Source organism: Scleropages formosus, chromosome 12, assembly GCF_900964775.1.
Source record: "Scleropages formosus chromosome 12, fSclFor1.1, whole genome shotgun sequence".
Classification (NCBI taxonomy): domain Eukaryota; kingdom Metazoa; phylum Chordata; class Actinopteri; order Osteoglossiformes; family Osteoglossidae; genus Scleropages; species Scleropages formosus.
The window spans coordinates 21,142,075-21,162,964 of record NC_041817.1 but is presented as its reverse complement, the minus strand read 5'-3'; the positions used below and the strand labels follow the sequence as shown (position 1 = coordinate 21,162,964).

The following is a 20,890-nucleotide window of genomic DNA, read 5'->3' as shown; positions in this document are numbered from 1 at the left end:
CTACAACACCTGATGCAATAATGGAGAATTATTCATCATATACATTCAACATAAAGCACTCATGACACCCTAAAAGCAGAGATCTCAGAGAGAGCATCTTAGCTTTTACCTCCTGTCCAGTGACCAAGAGCAACAGTGAATTTAGATCCTGTAACATTTTTAGTAATTTAAACACAGTACAGATCCCTTGTGAGGTTAAATTCAGGCAATCTTTGTGCTTTCAGCTATTTCAGCCGAAGGATATTGATCAACTGGGGAGGCAGGGAGGGCCTGGATGTAGAAAACATGGTAACTGTTATGAGATGAGAAAATATTAATCTTTAAGGCTTTGTAACCATAACTGCTTAGTGTAAACATGCTATTTTTCATACGTCTCAAAAGGTCCATTTGGGGATGCTATTATTATGGGAGAAGACTATTTTAAATGCACTTTCATTGCACTATTTTCAAATTTGTAATATATTTTAATATTTGCAATATAGTTTCCGATTTATTTTTAGTTTTAATTTTTACTCTCACTGACACTGACATTGTGTCTTTCCTTCAAAGGTGTTTCAGTACCTAAACCACACCGGTGTTTTGCATAGACAGCAGACCAATTCACCAGGTATTTGTAGAGGTAATCTAGATTTTGATGTAAAATCCCTTGTTCAGGTGGTATTGAAACTGAAGTGATTCTGTGTCAGCACAGCACAAGACACAGCCACTATCAAAGCGGGCCCACCCAGGCGGACCCACCTCGAGAAGAGCGGAAGTGCTTGCTAGGGGCTGTGAAGCCTCGAGTCCCATGGACGTTGACTGCAGCCACGCGGAACTGGTACCACCTGCTGGCTCTGATGTCGGCCAGTTGGAGCCGTTCTTCTGCGGTCTGACAGGGACAGATGGGAAAGGGATTAGCCCAGGGGTGACCGGGGGTCTCACATTCACGGTTCACGTGTGAGCTCTGCACCATCAAACATGACCTCTTCTCAAAAAAACATCTTACGCAGAAAAGACGCTGAAAAAAAAAAAACATTTGTACCATGTTGCTTTGTTTAATTAACCATAGGTCCCTGATGAAATAGATGAATACGATACGATACTCGCAATAAATGAAAACCCAATGACTAGTATAAAGATAATATACAGTGGAGTGGAGTGTTCAATATGCAGAGTAAGCCATTCTTAAACGAAGTCAGTTCTTTGATCACAAAACAAGCACCTTCTTGTTGAAGGGCCACTATGTCACAATTACAGAAATAAGTGTGAAATGCAGGCAGAGTACTGGTCAAAAGTTTGAGTACAGTGGCTAGAAACCTGATTTTTCTGTGTCAAAAAAAAGCACAGAAAGAGAACATCTGAGTGGAAGTTTGTGCTATGGTGCTGTTTCATAGCTGTTACATACCATACACTTAACATAACATTCATATATACACACACACACACACACACACACACACACACACACACACACACATTTTCAGAACCGCTTGTCCCACACGGGGTTGCGGGGAACCGGAGCCTACCCGGTAACACAGGGCGTAGGGCCAGAGGGGGAGGGGACACACCCAGAACGGGACGCCAGTCCATCACAAGGCACCCCAAGCGGGACTCGAACCCCAGACCCACTGGAGAGCAGGACTGTGGTCCAACCCACTGCGCCACCGTGCCCCTCCCCCCCCCCCATATATATATAATACCTTTACCATGCATGTGGCAGTTTCAACCAGAATGGATATGATAGCACACTTCAGAGACATGCCACTCCGTAAGGATTATGGCTGGTTGAGCAATCCCTTATTCTACAGCAAACTCACACACACACACACACACACTGTCTGAAACCACTCATCCCAAGTGGGGTCATGGCGAACCAGAGCCTAACCCGGCAACACAGGGCACAAGGATGGAGGGAGAGGGGACGCACCCAGGATGGGACGCCAGTCTGTCGTAAGGCAACCCAAGCAGGACTCGAACCACAGACCCACCAGAGAGCAGGACCCGGCCAAACCCGCCGCACCCCCTCTTCTACAGCAAACTAACATCCCAAAATATGGCACAAAGTTGTACAAGAACAATCTGGTCAAGAAGGAAAATGAAGGAGAATTCAAACTAATAACTTTTCTGGAAAATGTTGCTAATTATGAAAAAGTCATCTCTAGTAAGAGTACTCAAACTAGTCATTATTATAGCATGTGAGGCTGTGTAATGTTTGTGAGTAACAACACTGAAATTTACACACAAGGTCCGTATCTTATGGCTGCTGTGACCACGTACCTGTGCAACCGTCTCCCACTCCGAGGCATCGTCCTCACTGGGGTGTATGCCGTAGTTCCACCTACGCTGGACCACGTATAAAACAGGCTCCACAGAAATGTTGAACTTTGAGGACCAGCGGATCTCCAGCTGGCCAGATGGGAGCTCTGAGAAACTCAGGTCTTTTCTGGGTTTCAAGGGAGCACCTGGGCATAAAGCAGTTTGCCTTGAGATGTCTTATACAATGTGGTATCATAAAGACAAGTCTTCTTACATACATCGACACTCATTCACTCACCCGCTATCATTAACCACTCATTCAAGAGGTGGCGGTGGTCAGGAGCCTATCCTAGAAACACAGGAGATTAGGCTACTCAAGGTAGACCCTGGACGGCATACCAGTCCCTCACAGGTACCATATCAGTAGTGCCAGTCAAAAGTTTGAGTACACTAGCGCAACTCCATGTTCTACATCTCCAGAAATTCTAGTTCATCGCTTGTTCGAATTTATTTACAATATGCCCTGTTAAAAAATAAAGAATTATCAAGAAAACAGACTCAAACTTCTGGGTGGTGCCAAATGAGAATCTGAACAAACCATGTGTGAACCGACTGAGTTCAAGTGGGTTCATTTTTACATTTATTAATTTAGCTGACGTTTTTCTCCAAAATGACTTACAATTATTTTGTATTACAATTACCCATAAGCTTTTTTTTTTTTTTTTTTTTTTGCTGGAGCAATTTAGGATAAGTAGTTTGCTCAAAGGTATTGCAGCCAGAAGTGGGACTCAATCCTGCCACCTTTGGGTCCAAAGCCAATAGCTCCGACCACTATGCTACCAGTTGTCCCCAAAATCGTTGAGAAACTGTCGATGCTGTAAGAGTCCGATAACAAATAGACTGAGATGAAAAAGCCAAAGGTTAAACATATTCCACTGTTATACAAGCAGGGGGTTGCTTTAATTTGTACTAGCGTCCGAACACCCCACACACAACAGCTCAATAAAAAAACCACACCGGCACTCAAACCCAACCCAAATGACTGCTCTGTATGGAGCACTTACTGGATCCCTTAGTCAGCTCACTTCATCCCCCAGGGAATCGCTGCCAACTCCCCCCTCCCAGGCCGACGCATATCTCGACAACACCCCCCGCGATGCTGCTGTCTACACACAGCTCTCCCTAAGTGGCTCCATCTCTAATCAGCAGCTCCGCCAATTTCCAAAGATTACACTCATATAGTTCCTGTTTCGGGGGGCGACTCGTACCTTTTTAAAACAACTGCTCTCCGGCATAAAGTTTTCACATTCCAGCACAAACAGACCCCCGGTCAGGCTCCTTGGATTCTCCATTGTTATAATTACCGTTGTATCCCTCCCATAATAAATGTGTGAGAGACTTCCTACAAGTAATTCCTTAAAGGCGCACTAGCTGTTACCCTCCTCCCTTCTGTACGACTTACATTCATACGCAGAGTTCACGTTCTCACATTACAATCCAAAGACACGAGCAGAAGAAGACAAAGGTAAACCACTCCTGTACCCTCCCTCACCAGGAGACCCATGCGAGCGGTCACCACAAGTCATACTGACTGCACCTCTACTGGACCGCACCCTCCCACAGCTCCCGTACATACGTAGGCAGCGAGCGGCAACTTTCACGTCTGCAGCAAATTTCTATTTCAGTTGTTTGTTTCTTTGGGGCAGATCTGATCCTATGAATCAACGCCTTTTCGAATCAGTCTTTCCAGATCTCGGTAAACCGCTCAGTTTTGAGAGGAGTCTTCTCGTGACTGGAATTAGCCGAACCAGGTACTCGAGTGCCCCCCCAAGACCAGAGTTAAGGAGCCGCACTTTAGTCCAGTGATCCTGACACGTAAGCGACATTCCGTCGACTGCGAATTCCCAACACACAGGTGGTTCCACTCTCAAAGAAACCCTCCTTGCCACATAATGTGACTTCCTAATACCCTGAATCCCATGGGGGTGCTGGCTTGGGAAATAAAGCAGCAAACAGAGCTCAGCGGGGTCCTTCGAACGGATGGGAATGTTTCCAACAGGCTGTGTTACCACAACGGTCTCAGGACACTTGATTAAATTACAGCCCATCAAAGATTTACACCAGCACATCAGTTCGAACAGCACTGCTCGTGACAGATATAAATAAATCATAAGCTGAGGATATGTGCCTGCGGGTGCTGTTACTTTGCTTAACGTATTTGACTTTCCATTTCCCTGGCTAAAGAAATTCTACCAAAAGCGATGAAAAAAAGGAATGGCTACAATTATAATGTCTTCAGCTATATGAAATGCAGAAATAAGTGCTTTTTTAATGCTCATACCATTACGGATTCTTTACGAGATCTTAAAACTTGCGTGGCTCTACATTCATGGAAGAAAACAATAGTGTTTTCACTGGTGAGGGGAAATATCATCGCTTGTACATGTGTACAGTACAGGATGGAAATCTGGAAATGATGAATGTAAATGGCATTACATCATAAATTTTGCTCCTTCCCTGCTTTCTTCACAAATGCACTCTGACATGTAAAACCTGGGGCAGTCGCACCTTTTCAGTGTCATCTTCAGGACGCATTACGGGGGGTTGACCCCACCTGCGCGCACACACATGTGAGAGTGATCTCAACCGTGCACCCGCTCAATTTCACCACACTCGCTCTTACTAATCGCTTCCAGCGATTGTGCAGACAATCCCAAACACACATCTCAAAATTCCACACATAGAAACAATTACACTAGTTATACTGAAGACATAATTAGGTCTTTAACAATAAGCAAAGCGGCACTGGAATTCAATGAGAAAAATGGGGGAAAAAAAACACATGCACAAAAAGTGCAAACCTGGCAGAAACACATATGTCCTGGGATTTGTGCACCGAACAAAAGCGCAGCTTTCGGACCACCTTAAAAAACTCCAGTACCATCACATCACGCTGAGGAGTCACCCTTAGACTTTTGCTCAAGAATGAACAGACTGCACTATAAAACACCATTTTATGATCGTTGCTGGTCTGACAGTATTCTCCTTTTTGCTGGTATGACAGAAATTGGGTGGGAAAACACTGTAGATGTGACTGATGGACAATAGCCCTTCAGGAATTCAATTCTTGGAATGAATAATACTATGGGTCAAGGTGCACTTCAGTCCTGGGAATCTCATTATCTTCGGTTACCAATAGAAAGAATGAAATCAGCGCCAATGGACCTTGACACACGACCCATTACAGAGGTAATAAGATCAGTATTGATTATAATCCATTAAAAGGTACTTTTCTTTTGACAGTTAAGTAAAAAATGTTCATGTTCCACAACGCTTATATAACTGGTGCGAGCTGACTTGAAGGTACTAACTCTACCTTTATAGAGGTTCCTGGGCACCTGGCAGGTGTGCCCACAGCCATTGGAGCAGCACTTCTTGACTGAGGAGCATTCCCCATCCTCCTCGCAGCTCTCCACGCAGGCAGCCGCGAAGCCGCTGGCCTTCTCTGGAGCGGGACAGTCTCCCTGCTTCAGAGTCTCCACCGACTTAAGGAACTCGCAGCTGGTCAAGCACTCGTAGTGCTTCTTGGGGAACAAGGGCTGCAGGTGAAGGGAAGAAAGGGACGAGGGTCAACAATGTCGACACTGGTCTTGCTCCTCAAAGTTCCACAGCTGTGAATGCACAAATGGCCAGATTGCTCATTTTCAAGTCTCTGTGCTCCAGAAGGTTATGGATCCCACCCTTTGGGAGGTTGGAATTAACCGGCCCAATGAAGGCCCTTCTCTTAGACAAGTGGTATTAAGTGTGGCTCATTATCTCTCCAGGCGTATTCTGCCCATCCTCTCCTTTATTAAAGCTTCGCCGCATGAGGTGACGTACCTCGCACAAGTCCTGACACTGGTTCTCCTTCAAGTCCCATGATCCTTTGCAGGGCTCTAAGCACTGAAATAGAGGAGGATGAAGATGATTATGGTGCTACGTGAGAATGCGGGGCCCCTAGGAGGAGCACACACGACAATTCTGCTTGCGAGACCCCAGAGCCAAAGCCTGTTCTCTGCAGGATTCTCACCACTCAGGAGTGCCGCCTGGGCTCCCTCACTGACTAGAACCTCCCCTCCGCCCTGATCAAAACCAAAAATTCAGAGAGTGACAATGAACCCAACGCAGAGGTAAAAAGCCTTGTGTAACGCTCACACGATACCCAGCTATGTTCTGGATTTCGTTTGATGATGCCTCTTCACAGATTCCTTTTACAGTAGATCAACCACCCCGAACCCCCTCTGGTCTGTGTCCTACACCGCCTGGCGCAGGCATCGACAGTTTCTCACTGTGGGGTCTGCAGGCACACCGACTGATGAATGATGCCCCCTGCCTACATTTTTCTGGAATCCTCTCTTAGAACACATGGAATGTATTTATTGGAGCCCTGGTGTGGGCAACACATGAAAGAGATCTTAAAAGATCTTAATAATGTAAGAGGCCAGGACAACCTTAATATTGTAAGTGTGGCACAGATTATATGGCTAAACATATCGTATTCGATGGAAGAGGTATAAGTCACGTGTCTTCTCACTACGTGCAGTATTTTGCAGCAGCAAAGTACGTGAACAGTAACATTATGACGGGAAGGCAAAAAAGAACAGTTATTAGCATGACACCGGCCAACGATCCAGGAAGGGAAAGGATCATCCCGAAGACGACACGTGCCTCAAAACAGCGAACGGGAAAATCACTGCATCAGTCATCAGACAGACCTGGGAAATTACACACACACACACACATTTTCAGAACCGCTTGTCCCGTACGGGGTCACGGGGAACCGGAGCCTACCCGGCAACGCAGGGCGTAAGGCCGGAGGGGGAAGGGGACACACCCAGGACGGGACGCCAGTCCGTCACAAGGCACCCCAAGCGGGACTCGAACCCCAGACCCACCGGAGAGCAGGACTGCGGTCTAACCCACTGCGCCACCGCACCCCCCTTTGGGAAATTACAATAAACTGAAAATGAGACACACGAGTGAAAACAATATCAACCCTATCATTACGCAAACAGGGTGAACCCATTCAAAGCGGCCCTTTCAACTCAAGACAACATGCGAATGTTTTGGCTCCTTCGCTTCGACAAGGAGGAGGAGAAGGAGTCTTCCCTACACCATGAGCTCTGACTTGCACAAATCTGCAGGGCCGGTTTAGGTAAATCAGTCAGTAATTTCATTGTTTATTGTAATCGATGTCGTCTGGAAACGTTTTCCCTGCGACGCGTCTCAGCCGGCAAACATTTGCGTAGCCGGTGTTCCAACGCTGCAAACCTCTCGTTCTCATTAGCTAAATAAATAGCAGCTTTTACTGGCATCGCCGCGTGACGTTAAGAACCGACGCTCTTTCTCGACGTCTCCTGGAGACGATCAGTCAACGGGCTCTTCGGCTGGATACGTCTACTGTTTCTCGCTCTATTATTGAAACGTCGTCTCGGGTTCCTCGCGAGGGATGAAAGAAAGACCATGTAAACCGAAACAAATACAACACAATTACAACATCGTTAACAGACGGATCCGTAGCCATGAATTCTAGACGGTCGTTACAACACGCATCTTCAGCTCAGCATACCGCCAACTGTCCTGCTGCACCTTTTATTTGCACACTGGCTACCTGTGCCATTATTGTGCGTTAATGTCAGTTGTTCTGAATACAAACTTTAACGATGCAGAAAGGAAACACTGTGAGGCTGCGCAACTCCCCTCGTTCGATATGTGTGGATCTGCACCAACAAAGTAAACGGTTTCCCCCGAAAAAAAAAAAAAAACCCATAAAAAGTGGCGTCCAAATTTGCACAGAGCCACCTAGGGAGCAGACTCTGTTTATAACTCCTGAAGTTGCTCATTAAGAGGAGTCATGGTTATTCCGCAATAGCCAGTGAGAAGTTTGTGTTTATTGAGTGCGTGGGACGTGCTCGTGGCAAAGCGAAAAAGGGAGGCGAAAAAAAAAAAAAAAAAACTGGCTCCTACAAGACAGTCGGAGCCTGGGTTCTCGCCAGGCCGCCTTGCAGTGCAGAACACGGTCACTTTAACAAGCGCTTGACCTGTCTCATCTTCCGAAATGGATCCGCGATGCTGCCGCGTGCGCCGCGTTCACAGCTGCGCAGAGCAATTACCCAATTGCCAGCAGACTGGGAGAAGGCATCCAGCTCATTTGCATATTTAAAATAGAGTGCCAGCTTGCCCTGACTGATGCGCCATGATGCTCCAAAGAAGCTCCAGGAACAAAAAGAGAGAATACACACACACACACACACACACACACACACACACACACACACACACACACACACACACACTCTCTCCTGATTTCAATAATGGTCAGGTTTCGAACTTTCGGACATAGAAAAATTTCCAGTTTATTTATCTCAGTAGTATTTTAACTTATCTATATATAAGATGCATGTTGCAGGGAAAATTGTACCTCAAGTGATACTACAAGGAGGTGTGGTGGTACAGTGGGTTTGACCTGTGTCTCTTCTTTGGTGGGTCTGGGGTTCAAGTCCTGATAATGGTAAAGAGCACCCCAAGAGAGCAGGATGACAGGACCATTGTAATCCAACTGACTTTTGTAGTGTTTACACTTCCTGTCTGGTGCTTCCAAGTGTGGGCAATCAATTGCAAGATGATCTGAGTTCTCTGACTGTCAACTGGCATTATTGTTACTAGTTACCATTATTTATTGCTATTGCTGTTGCACTACTCACTGTCATTGTTTTGTTTGTGCAGTATTTCTATTGTCTTTGTCCATAGTCTGTGGAGAAGCATTCAGGAAGAAATTCATGATACATGTACATGGTACTCGTACCTATGACAATAAACTTGAAACGTGATGGACGCTTATTGGATGCGTAGTAGAAAGTGAGCACTAGAACGTGAACAGCAGTTTGTGAGGACGCCATTTATTTTCAGGCCTTTTAAAACAGTTTCAATTTTAATGCTGCTCAAAGTGGGTACAAACAAGTCTTATAAAGTATGTTTTATTTATTATACCCATATGTGATATTTTGAAGCAACCTAACTGACAAATAAATCTAGAGGCATCTGTATTATTTCCTAGTGCACGAAACCCTCCCTCGACTTCAAGGTGGTGCGTCACACTTATTTTCCACTGCAGGTAAAAAGAGAAAAAAGTAAAGAACTATAATGAAAAAGAAGTGTGGGGAAAATTGAAGAACTGGAAGTTACAAGTTACAATCTCAGCTACGGCACGATGAGAAAGCACCGCAGGGCAGCGGTCCGAGAACCTGTCATTTATCATATCTCCAGCCGGCTGATCGCGGCTGATGGCTATCATCCACACAAGAGACGATCTTCTACCCGAGTGGAGAAAATCCACTGGCGCACGCGTTTCATGCTGCTGCTCCTTCCTTCTGCCCCAAAGACCCCCATCAAGCAGCCTTGCAGAAACAACAAGATCAACATCAACATCGCGGCCAGAGTTCCAGCCGGCCTTCGCCTGCGCCAACGCTGGCAGATCCCTCTACGCATCATGGGACCCGCAAACGTTAACCACAGAATATCCCCGCTGAAAGGCCTTGAGTCTCCAGCATGAACACACTCCTTCCAACACATAAATACTTTGAGAACGAAGATCTTAGCATCAAAGGGACGCATACGCCACAAGTGGAGCGGCAAGAAATGCGCAGCTCTGAAAATTACTGCCAGCGCCAGGAACGAATAGTTAGGGAACAAAACGCTTTTCAAGACAATCAAAGCAATCGCCAAAATATTTAAACCACTTTACATGCCTTACATTATTGAAATAACTTAGTCTATCCGTTACTGTTATATGTATAATTGATCTAGTCTTTCTGGGCTACAATACATCATATCTTGTGATACGTCTGCAGCAGACACAGCAAACCCACAGCTCATAAATAACAAAAGGCGGAAAAGCAGCAAGAAATCTTTCATTTTATTTTAATATAGTTGGGCGAGATGCACTATGTTTTTTTCCCCCCGTCTCTTGAAACAGTCAGTACGTCATACAGGCTGGAATGCAAAGTTAGACGAAAACAATTAGGGTACGGAAACACCCAAGCGGACACAAAGACAATTTGTCATTATTCTCAGACGTACACACCCGAGAGGAGACGACCAGGAGGGACGATGAGAGGTGATGACAGAGGTTTAGCGGCAGCACTTGTGAGAACAGCGGCAAGAGCTACATCATCAAGCTCAAAGTCCGTTAGGGATTTGTTAGGAAAAGGGACGCTCCTCATCCACAGAAATCAGGGGGATTTCAACCTTCAACCTCAACACGGGTCCAGAAGATGTACACCAGCACTGCACCGCAGATTTACGTTATTCATTTAGTTGTCGCCTTTGCCCAAGGTAATATTTGATTTTTACAGTTGGATTTTTTTTTCCTGTATCAGTTAAGGCCAAGTACCTCAATCAAGGGTACTAGGGAAGCAGAAGGGATTCCAGTTTGAGTCCTTCAGGCAAAACAGGACAGCTCACTATGGTCCCTACTGCCTGAACATCAACTCACTAATATTTCTATGCCGCTTTTGAGGAAAGCATCTGAAAAATGTAAATGTACATGTACTCTAGTATGCATAACCTTGGGGCGTGCAGTTTTCCATATGGGAGCTTCCCAAGTCGGAATCAGTAGGTCCGCATGCTAGACAACATCCCAGCAAGAAAGCTCCACTCCACACACTGTAATGCGTTGTGTTTTTATCATAACTGCTCCGAGTAAAATGTTCTGCGTGGATAAGCACAAGGGCCACGGGGGCTTTCTGGGTCCGATTTCACGCCGTTTTAAACGGGACCTCGGCAGTGCTGGGTGAATCCCAAAAAGCGCTGATGAGGGCCGCTGTGGAACGTAGGGCTGTTTCCTACAGGGATCTCCTGTTGGTCTACACCTGGTTGCGAGGAAATATTTGGGCGCTTGGGGAAGTGATTCAGGGGTTCCGGACAATGGTTTCTAGAGAAAATTTTCCCCCGGAGGGGATGGGGCACCTTTATGTCCGATTGTTGTGAAAACCCGCGTTTCCAAAAGGGAATGACTGGAACAATGGAAACTGTGAATAATGGAGGCAGAGTAAACATGCAAATGCATGATCATGAATGGTACCCAAGTGACTCGCTCTGGTTTATGAACCATGACACACTACTGGTGGAGATCGCCGGCGGCAACACAACACAAACTGGGGTCAGAACAAGAGGGAAACACACATGCCGAATGTAATTCAGAAGAAAAGCATTCCATCCAGCCTTGACAAGTACATGTAAACACCGGACAGGAATGATGGAAGAGGCGTGTGTGTGTGTGAGATTTTGGGCAACTCTGATTAGTGTTTTTTATGACTAATGATCCATGTGGGTTTATACTGAACATGGATTTTTTTTTTTCATTCTTTCATATGAATGGTACAGCTCTAAGGCAAGGATTCAGAGAAGACATGCCTTACACCTTACATAGCGTCACAAAGTTTTAATATTGGAAAAGAAAAACTGCCACAAAAACCTTTCTACAGCGGAACAATCAGTGTCCATCAAATTCAGATTCAGATGTGGCATAGTTAATATTATACACACACACACACACACACATGGAGGTAGCTGGGCAGATCACAGGTGGCAGCCTCTGGAGCTTCCTTCCTTTGGGATACATGGAATACGGAGAATTATCAGAAACTGTAAATCCCGGCCATGTGGTCTCTGAATTATGGCCCCTTTCTGCTGTACCGGCCTTTTTTAGTGAGAAAACATCGGGCAGCTCAATTACAACCCATTCCAACATGCGGTCATATTTATTGACCTCCCCTCCTCCTTGCCTGCTTGGCTCTCACTCAAGGCGGGTCCCTATCTACGCGTCCAAGACCTGTTTGAGGCTCCCAGCCCTGACACCATCCCCCCCAGACCCCTCCAGCCTGTATGCCTGTTGTCAGCACCATTACTCATGTACAGACTCCCCCGTCAGCCCCATATACTCCTTTACACCTCCCCTTCACCAGGACCTTATTCTTATTCATGGATGCGGCCTCTCGCTCCCCATTATTATCACGTTCAAAGTCGGTTTTATTTCAATCCCACGGAACGATAAAACAGACCTCTGTATTTCAGCTACCCCCCCCCCCCCCCCCCCCAACAACACCCCTACCGCAGTCCAATAAGGCAGTAAAAACTGTCTTAGAGAAAACAAAACGGGAAGACGCCTTGAGATCTCAGAACTATAAGTTCTGCAGCTGCCTGTAAAAGAGGATGAAAGCATCGCTGGGTCCTCAGAGAGCGGCAAATCAAATTTAAGTTCACCTCTCAGGGCTTTTCATTAGGAGCATTTCTCGGCATCTCTCCGGCGTCACAGGAACGCACCAAAAAGCCCTCGTCTTCACACAGAAACGGCGTTTCTCACAGTTAAGATACCAATATGTAAAGTATTTTCCCCCAGTGCATCTGCGCGTAAATACCGACGAGGTGACGGGCCTCCCTCCTCCGCTTTTCTGCTCCATTTGACCGATGTGACGCTGCCTTGGAGGAGTCCAAACATCAACATAACCTGATAGTAACCTTGGACACCGCTACAGCGCTACTGAGAGGGTAACGGATTTGAAAGCATGGCTATTAAATTCCTATGCAACTCCAGGGTTTGCAGAGCACTAACTCACTTATTCAGCATCGCAGCGCTGCAAATGAACAACACCTCCTATCTGTTATAGGTGCAGCTATTATCATAATGTGGTTCCCCATACTTAATAAGTCTTCACATTTATTTATTTAGCTGATGCTTTTCTCCAAAGCAACATACAATGATTTACCCAGCTGGGTAATTTCAGTGGCGCAATTTTGGGTAAGTACTTTAATCAAGGGTATTATAGCTGGAAGAGGGATTCAAACCTGCAACCTTTGGGTCCAAATGCAGTAGCTCTAAACTCTACGCTATTCACTATCCCTTTAAAGCCCCTACCGTGGTACAATGCAAACAGCCAGAGAACCCACTGCATTGTTCCTACACCCACTAATACCACTGCCCTCAGATTGTCTTGGATTTTACTCATACATTCATGCACATATAGAGGTTATGATATGTGTGTGTATTAATTATTATCATTATCAACTGACACCTTTGTCTAAGACACTCAGAAAGTTAGATAACATTGCAGTGGTTTCCCTACTTTTATGTTAGAGTGTCAGTTCAGGATAAGTACCTTGATCCATGTGGATTACAGCAGGAGTGGGGATTCAAACCCATGGCACTCACACCATGAGGCGAGAGCTGTTACCACTGATACCCACTGGCCCATTTTTACTAGACAGCTTGGTGCAACTACATCTCTCGTAATCACCTGAATCTTGTTTCTAAATAAAGCGGAATAGATGTACACTTTTATCTGCTGTGGCAGCTCATGTAAGAGTAAATTAACTGTGGAATAGCTGAGAATTAGGAAGAAATCGGCAAAGATCTCTGCGAAGTGACACCCGCCCTCTCGACGAGTTTCCTTATCCTCCACCTGCAGGGCGCGAACATTAAGGCGGCTCAGCTTTAATTTCTGACAATGTTTACAGAGGGTCCATAAGAACTCCTACATCAGAGTCAAAAGGTGTGCAAGCAAAGCGGTTCTCATGGTTACCACCACAGGATGGACGTTGCGGTGGTGGTGTCTTGGTCTCCAGATGGTCCTGAATCGTGAAGATGAAACCACAGCTTCTCCGACATCACCTAACCTCCAAAACATCACCTCTTCATTTTGACTCAGAAAATTGTCATTTCCGCTCCTATGCTCTCATAACATTACAAACAAAGAGCCTTTAAAAGTGACTAGTTCTTCGGGGGGATCAAAAACAGGTTCTGTTTCTGAGTCGCTCGTCAGTTCCATTAACGGGAATGTTTAGTCGTGGGTCACGTCGCTTCTTTTCTCTCGCTCAAGGTAATTGGAGATAATTTACAGAGACGGGCGGATGACAAAAACGGGCTATACCTCACGTATACAGTTTCGCTGCATTCCAACCCCCGCTGGCACGGCGCGGCTCTACGGGTTTTTCCGACACTTGGCGGGGAACGGCACCCAGTTGTTGACACAGCAGGTGGCGTTACGCTGAGACGGTCTTGGAGCTCCGCTTTAATTATTAATCCAAGTGCATTTAGAGGAAGACACAACAGAGTCTTGAAGGAAGCATCTCTGCAAGAGTAGGCCGAGACTTGGGGGGTGGAGTGGGGTAGGGTGGGGGGGTGGTCTCATAAATTATACATGACTCCACAATCAGAAGTGCCTGCCTTATTTATGAGCAGAGAAAAAAAAAAAAGTTACTGCCACGCTTATTCTGCTGTGGAATGAAATGTGTTTATTGCCATAATGACACATGCAACGGAGTTTTTTTTTTTACTCCCGCCCCCAGTACATTAGACTGAAACGCAGCACAGCCGCATACTGTACAATATATGCACTTTTGGATGCGGGGGTACGACGAACTGGTGAAAAAGCAGAACGACCTCCAAATTTATCACGTTTCTTAAAGGGGGCGGGTTTACTTTTACTTTTACTTTTGCGTGACCATGAGCCTCAGCAGGACACATCTATCACAATGACTAGACTGTCGAGGAGAAGCTGGCCGCCATCCTACCGCGGGACAGTCCTGGGAAAACTGACTTGTTATGAGCTAATAATACCATCCATTGCAGCCCAGAGCTGATTCACATAAAATCTACTCTACGCTTTCTTTAATGACCAAGTTTAATCTTTTTTTTCCCTCAGTTCTATGAGAACAAAACATAAATCTGATATGAAAACTGTTAAAAATCAGATCATCTGATCCTAACCCTAATTTTTACTACTGTCACCTCCGAAATCAGTGGCTGGCTGGTGCTCCCTTGTCTTATTCATATGTTTTTTTAACCATGCCTTTATTTTTAATACGTCTCTAATTTTATGTGGGAGCTATGTGCGCTAGGTCATGTAACGCTAGACTGAACCAGAGAAAACTATATTTCTTTTCCACTGTACAACCGTAGTAACAAGAACAAAAGAAATTTACTGCACATCACAGTGGACTGACAATAAACAGTAAGTACATTTTTCAGATTTTTACTGTATAATCAGAGAATTTAAACAAGGGAAGATACCCCTTTATCAAATACTCATTTAAAATGGAAAGCCACACTGTAATTGTTCCATTAAATGTGAATATTGCCACTTTCAAACACCCAGTCTCTGTTAATCTGCTCAATTTGGAATCACTGCGCTTCTAAACAGTTACACTCGGCGCAGTAACATAATTATTCGGCAATACAGAAACAATAAACATCTATAACGACCCGACTGCTAACATCTGAACCGCGGTAACGTGCCGGGATTAAGATGGGATCGAGCATTTGTTGGAGAGAGCCGCGCTCCGTCTCGGAAAGGCACGAGCGGCAGCGCCCAAATCGCGGGCCCCAATTCGGCCTCCCACCAAAAGCAAAGCTGCACTTTTTCACGCTGCCATTTGTGTCGAAAGATAAGCGCCACTTGTGTACACTTTAGGACTGAAGGGATTACAGGCAATTAAATTCAATTGGGCCACGCCGAGCGTCTCCCGCTGAGTGCAAGATCAGCTCCGGAGAGGAAACAAAGGCGGACGAGGAGGTTTGTAAACCGACGGTTTCCCGGTGCCCGCTGCGAGCGTGGCGGCGGCCCCGGCTCCGCGTTCAGACTGCACGCGTTCTGTTTGCGGCGTCTTCCCCACCCCCGGCGCCGTCGGGAAAGCGCGGCCGATTCATCTTCCGCCCAGCCCGGGAAAAGAACGCCGCGGGACTGAGGGGAGCGCTGTTTCGCGCCGTTCGGTTTGAGCGCCGAGCGCTGCCGACCGCGTTGGTCCGGAAGTCCCATCCTCTCCGTACACGTGTGAGCAGTCATGTAGCAGGACCTTCCCAAAGAGCTTAGTGTCAGAGGAAGTGACAGCTGTAAACTCGCATGATGGGTACCGATCTCTTCGTTATCTGTCTACGGTCAAAAGACCAACACGGAATGGAAATGCACTGATTCCTCAGCTTACAAGCTCAACCAGGGCCAGAAGTCTGGCTGTCATTCGTTCTGCTCATAACTCTGTAGTCACTTTCGCGACCGAGCCACAGTTAATGAAAGGTTTGTAATGCAGACACGCTCCCAATTTGTGGGTTAAAAAACAGCTACGATAAAATCAGAAATGGGGCAGCCGATAGCAGGTTCGAGTCACACCTCCCGCTGTCGTACCCTTGCGAAAGGAACTTCCCCAAAATTGCTCCAACAAAATAACACAGCTGTATAAATGAGTAAATAATTCCCTCAACATTTTAAATCGCTTTTTGAGAAGTGTCAGCTAAATGAATGTTAATATTTTTATTAACTTTGAGCTACACTGGAAAAAAATCATTTAAAATGAATACAAAATTAGTTTAACATAAAAATCGATGGTCTCCATGGGGAAGAGTTGAGTTAAGGTGGTCCGATATTCCTGCTCTGTTTCGGCGCTCTCTACTGCCATCTATCGGCTTGGCGAGTAAATACAGGTTACATCTGTTCTGCTAAATAATCCATCTTTAGTGAAGAAAAATGAGTGAAGAAAAAGTTATGAAAATTGAATAAATAGACTGGTAAATGTATCTTTAAGAACTGCTTAGTCATCCATTCACAACACAAATTTTTGGATGTACAAGAATTTCATGAAAACACTGAGGGCCATCTCTTTCAAAACACCACGAGGGTAATAAACTACGTACATTCCTAAAGATTCCTAGTTCGCAATTATCATCTGCAATGTACAAACTGAAACTTTCCAAAAGCATCAGGACCTTTTTTTGCCGAACCTCGGGGCAAGCCATTAGGAAACGTCACGGATGGTAATTGCAGACATTGAAAATGACAGGGATTTAGGCCTGGATTAGGAATGAAATAGAAGGACCTGAATAGATAAGAAGTCTTTTGAGATTTTGATCTACAAATAAGTAGTTGTTAGGGATATTTCCAGCTCAGATTATACCATTGTTGCTCCTAAAAACATTGCCCTTAGGCTCCTGAAACTAAATTTTCAATCACAGGCTGAAATCTGCTTATCATTCAAAGTAACACTCTATAAAATCCCATCTTTAATTTTGGTCCTTTTGTAGTAATAAAGAAAAGTAGAGGAGGTCCGAAATATATTTATCTTTACCTTTAGGTCGTGTACTTGAAAAACCACAGAGGCCCATCTGGAACTAGAAACCACAACCACCCGGTCAACATTTTAACATATTTTAATGCTTTGCGAATCATTCTTGTCTAGATGTACTCCGCATTGAAATAACTCTCACCCGCACAAGCGCTCCGTTCATACTGAATAAATGTAACGTGGTTTGACAAAGAGCATAACCAATGTGATTTCAGGCTGAGCTCCAGCGAGGGGTTGGCGCGTCTGTGGGTAAACTCACATCCCCCAAGCGGCCCATTTGTCCGCATGCTTGGGAGGATGCGTGCCGCTGGGCCGACTCTCTTTCGGAATGCAGCGACAATGGCCCGAGGGGCTCCACCTCCATTTATCAACCGAAGGCTCGCTCCCATGACATGACGACATTCACTGATCGCCAGGCGTGTTTCAGTCTTGAGCAAATCTCCCCAGACGTTCGAGTTGGAGTAGACAACAAAGGGAAGCATTGTGAGGGTAAGCCTTCAATACAGGACTCGAGAAAGCAAACTGTTTTGTTTTTTTTTTTTTTATCTTTAATGGCACATGCAATGTAAGAGCAAAGCTGTACCAAAAGCAAAACAATTCCCTGGGTGAAAAAAAAAAAAAAAAGCGCTACGAAACAAACGGCAATGCTTGTTGTTTCAAATGCTGATCGCTGACGGGAGCCTCGTTTTTCCGTTACTCCAGAAATCGGAGATAAGATGCATTATGTATGCGCTCTCGAGAGAGAGAAAAATCAAGAGAGCGAGTTGTTGGGCAAACACATTGCGCGAACCCCCTCCCCCCCCCCACACACCCTGTCAATTTAAGACTCCCAACAATGAAGTCCCACAACACCGTCACACATTGAGAGGCTTAATAGCCCTTCTTTAAGAAAGATACTATTGATTGCTTTCAGGGGATCTCCTTCAGGTCTCCTCCCTCTTTGCGAGCAGGTAATGAAAGACCGGTAGGGTGTTTCCTCAGGAGCAGCGGCTAATGACACGGGGGCGCATCGTGAGAAGGGGCCCTCGAAACGAAAAAAAGCAAAAAACAACAGAAACACTTGTGCAACGTCGATGAGAGAACAACAAAACATATAGACACCAACAACGGGGTCTTGCTGTGTGACAGAAAAAGATTATTCAAAGGAGATTTTTACAAGCTTTGCTGATTGAAGAAAATCCCAGAGGGGGGGGAAAGGCGGGAAAATAAAACCGAAATAGCAGCTATCGGCCGGGTATAATAGACGAAAATGCGGAATGCTTGAAGGCATTCGCTCTTTGTGTTCATTAAAAACAGCGGCGGCAGCTGTATCTCACTGCGCTGGGAATAAATAATTCAGCCCATTCAGCAATGGCTTACAAATAACTAAATCATGGGAAATAAATCTTCAAGGCTTGACCTTGGCTCTGGCAGTGTCTCTGTCACGGAAACAGCTTCTCCGCGTGGAGACTTTCGCAGTTTTGGGAAGAAGATTATGAAGAAGAATGAAAATGGGAAGTCTTGCTAGCAGACAGTGGCTCTTATCTCCTTTGTGACTTCCGCACCCTCTCCTGCCACCCATCATGTAAGTAACGAGCTTCACAGCTTCGAGCCACAATACGCCCCACACGCGCGCGCGCGCACACCCCCAGCAACAGATGAAATTTAACAACTGTGACCAAAGCAGGCTCTTCCTGCTGGGCGCCGACCTGCCCTGCTCTCTATTCCCCGCCACCCACGCGCCAGAAGTCGGCCCGGAACTTCACACAGGCCCGGTCCCACACAAACACACACAATTATGCTCTGGGTGTAGAAAGTCAGACATGTGCGTGTGCTGGGAATTCAATGATCTACCTAAGAAAAAAAAATAAAAATTTTAAAAGTTTGGATGAGTAAAAGGAAAACGAACGCTGTCTGAAGCAGCTTGTCCCAGGCGGGGGTCACGGCGAGCCGGAGCCTAACCCAGCAACACGGACCACAAGGCTGGAAGGGGAGGTGACGCACCCAGGACGGGACGCCAGTCCATCACAAAGCACCCCGAGCAGGACTCGAACCCCAGACCCACCAGAAAGCAAGCCCCGGCCAAACCCGCTGCGCCGCTCCGCCCCCCCAGAGTAAAAGGAACTCCCAAGGTTTTCAGAAGGAGACACTACATAGTAACAGGAAAAGTTCAACGAAGGCTGGACTTTGTAGACCCTCAACTGACAGTATAATTCCCAGCAACATTCCCACATAAGTTTCCCATTTTCATAAAAAAAGGGACTAAAACTTCCTTGGTCCAGATTCCACAGGTGTAAGGATGCCAGAAAGATGAGAAATACGGAGTGCACCGCGTCTCGGCTGCAAGGCGGCAAAGTTACGGTTTCACCTCTGCAACATACTGGTCCACATGACCAAGAAAGACAAAGGGTGTCCACCACATCCTGTCTGGAGCGTATAAACACACACCCAAAAGTGTTCTGAAGACGCATCCTGCCAGACGGACAGGTTGAGCTTCACCCGACAAGAAAGCGACCGACACACACCTTTCAGAAAGGAGCACAGGTGTTTGAGATCTTCATCCCAAACCATGAGACAAAACAACGGCGACTAAACATCGGCTTCAAACACACCGGCACCGACGCATCTACAGCATTCTGACTTTGTAGCTTGAAAGCAGGCCGTTCCATGTGAAGTCTGTTATTATTTCTCCTTTTTGATAAAGATCATTGTTCACTCAAGGCTGCGCCAGAACGTCCGATCTGATTTTCGGCGGACTGACTGACCTAGAAAATCGGCCATTGTTAGGGAGGTCAGGCAGTCTTAGCATGAGAAAGGGATGGAGCCGGGGCTTTGGAAGATATCTCTGAGTTGGAGGAAGTTTTCCCATGATGATCATTTTAATTTTTTCCCCCTTATTCAAAGCTGACACACTTTGAATTTGCAGACATTGTTCTCTGTAAGTTACTCTTCTTTCGCTACGCATATTTCACAGATGAAAAGAACCTGGGTATATATATAACCTCTAGTTATGCAAGACGCAACTCGATCCAATTAAAATATCGTGAACCAAACAGCGTAGATTTGAAAAGGTTTCGTGATGATGATATGAAATGCCTTTTCTCCCGGTGACGATCCCTCAGCGTGTAAAATACCGTTAACGGTGTTTCGTAACGTAATGTCGGTTTCAACTAAGCTGCTTCACCAAAAAAAGGTTCTCGTTAAATAACTTTTCTTCGGACAGTTCCTAACCCTAGCGTCCAGTCCTGTGTGCGGAAGTCCATCCTTTTTTGCACTCCTCACAATTCAGAGGGCACGATGACGTCTCCAGATCAGGGATGCAGAAGGGACTCGGCTTCGGATTCAGCTTCTTCCAGCTTTTCCTGTTTTATTATCTAGTTTATTCCGACTAGTTGGGGCGGGGGGGCTTAAAATAGTTTAGACAAAGGTTTGCATTCCTGCCTTTCTGTGGTCCTCACAGAAAATGGGGGTGGGACTTTGTTGCGGCATGCTAATGACTGCTCGGCACTCGTAAATGCCCCCGCTG

General features: G+C 45.8%; 1 protein-coding gene across 3 annotated transcripts in view; it reads right to left on the bottom strand.

Annotated features, from left to right (window-relative positions):
- Nucleotides 1-20,890, bottom strand: part of LOC108927892 (anosmin-1-like) — a 43,659-nt gene that overhangs the window by 11,825 nt on the left and 10,944 nt on the right. For all 3 annotated transcript variants that reach the window (XM_018741519.2, XM_018741526.2, XM_018741532.2), the window contains 4 exons: nt 6,115-6,177; nt 5,612-5,834; nt 2,257-2,441; nt 739-868 (listed from right to left, as the gene is read on the bottom strand). In XM_018741519.2, coding sequence (XP_018597035.2) covers nt 739-868; nt 2,257-2,441; nt 5,612-5,834; nt 6,115-6,177 — 601 coding nt within the window. The remainder of the gene's footprint in view (nt 1-738; nt 869-2,256; nt 2,442-5,611; nt 5,835-6,114; nt 6,178-20,890) is intronic.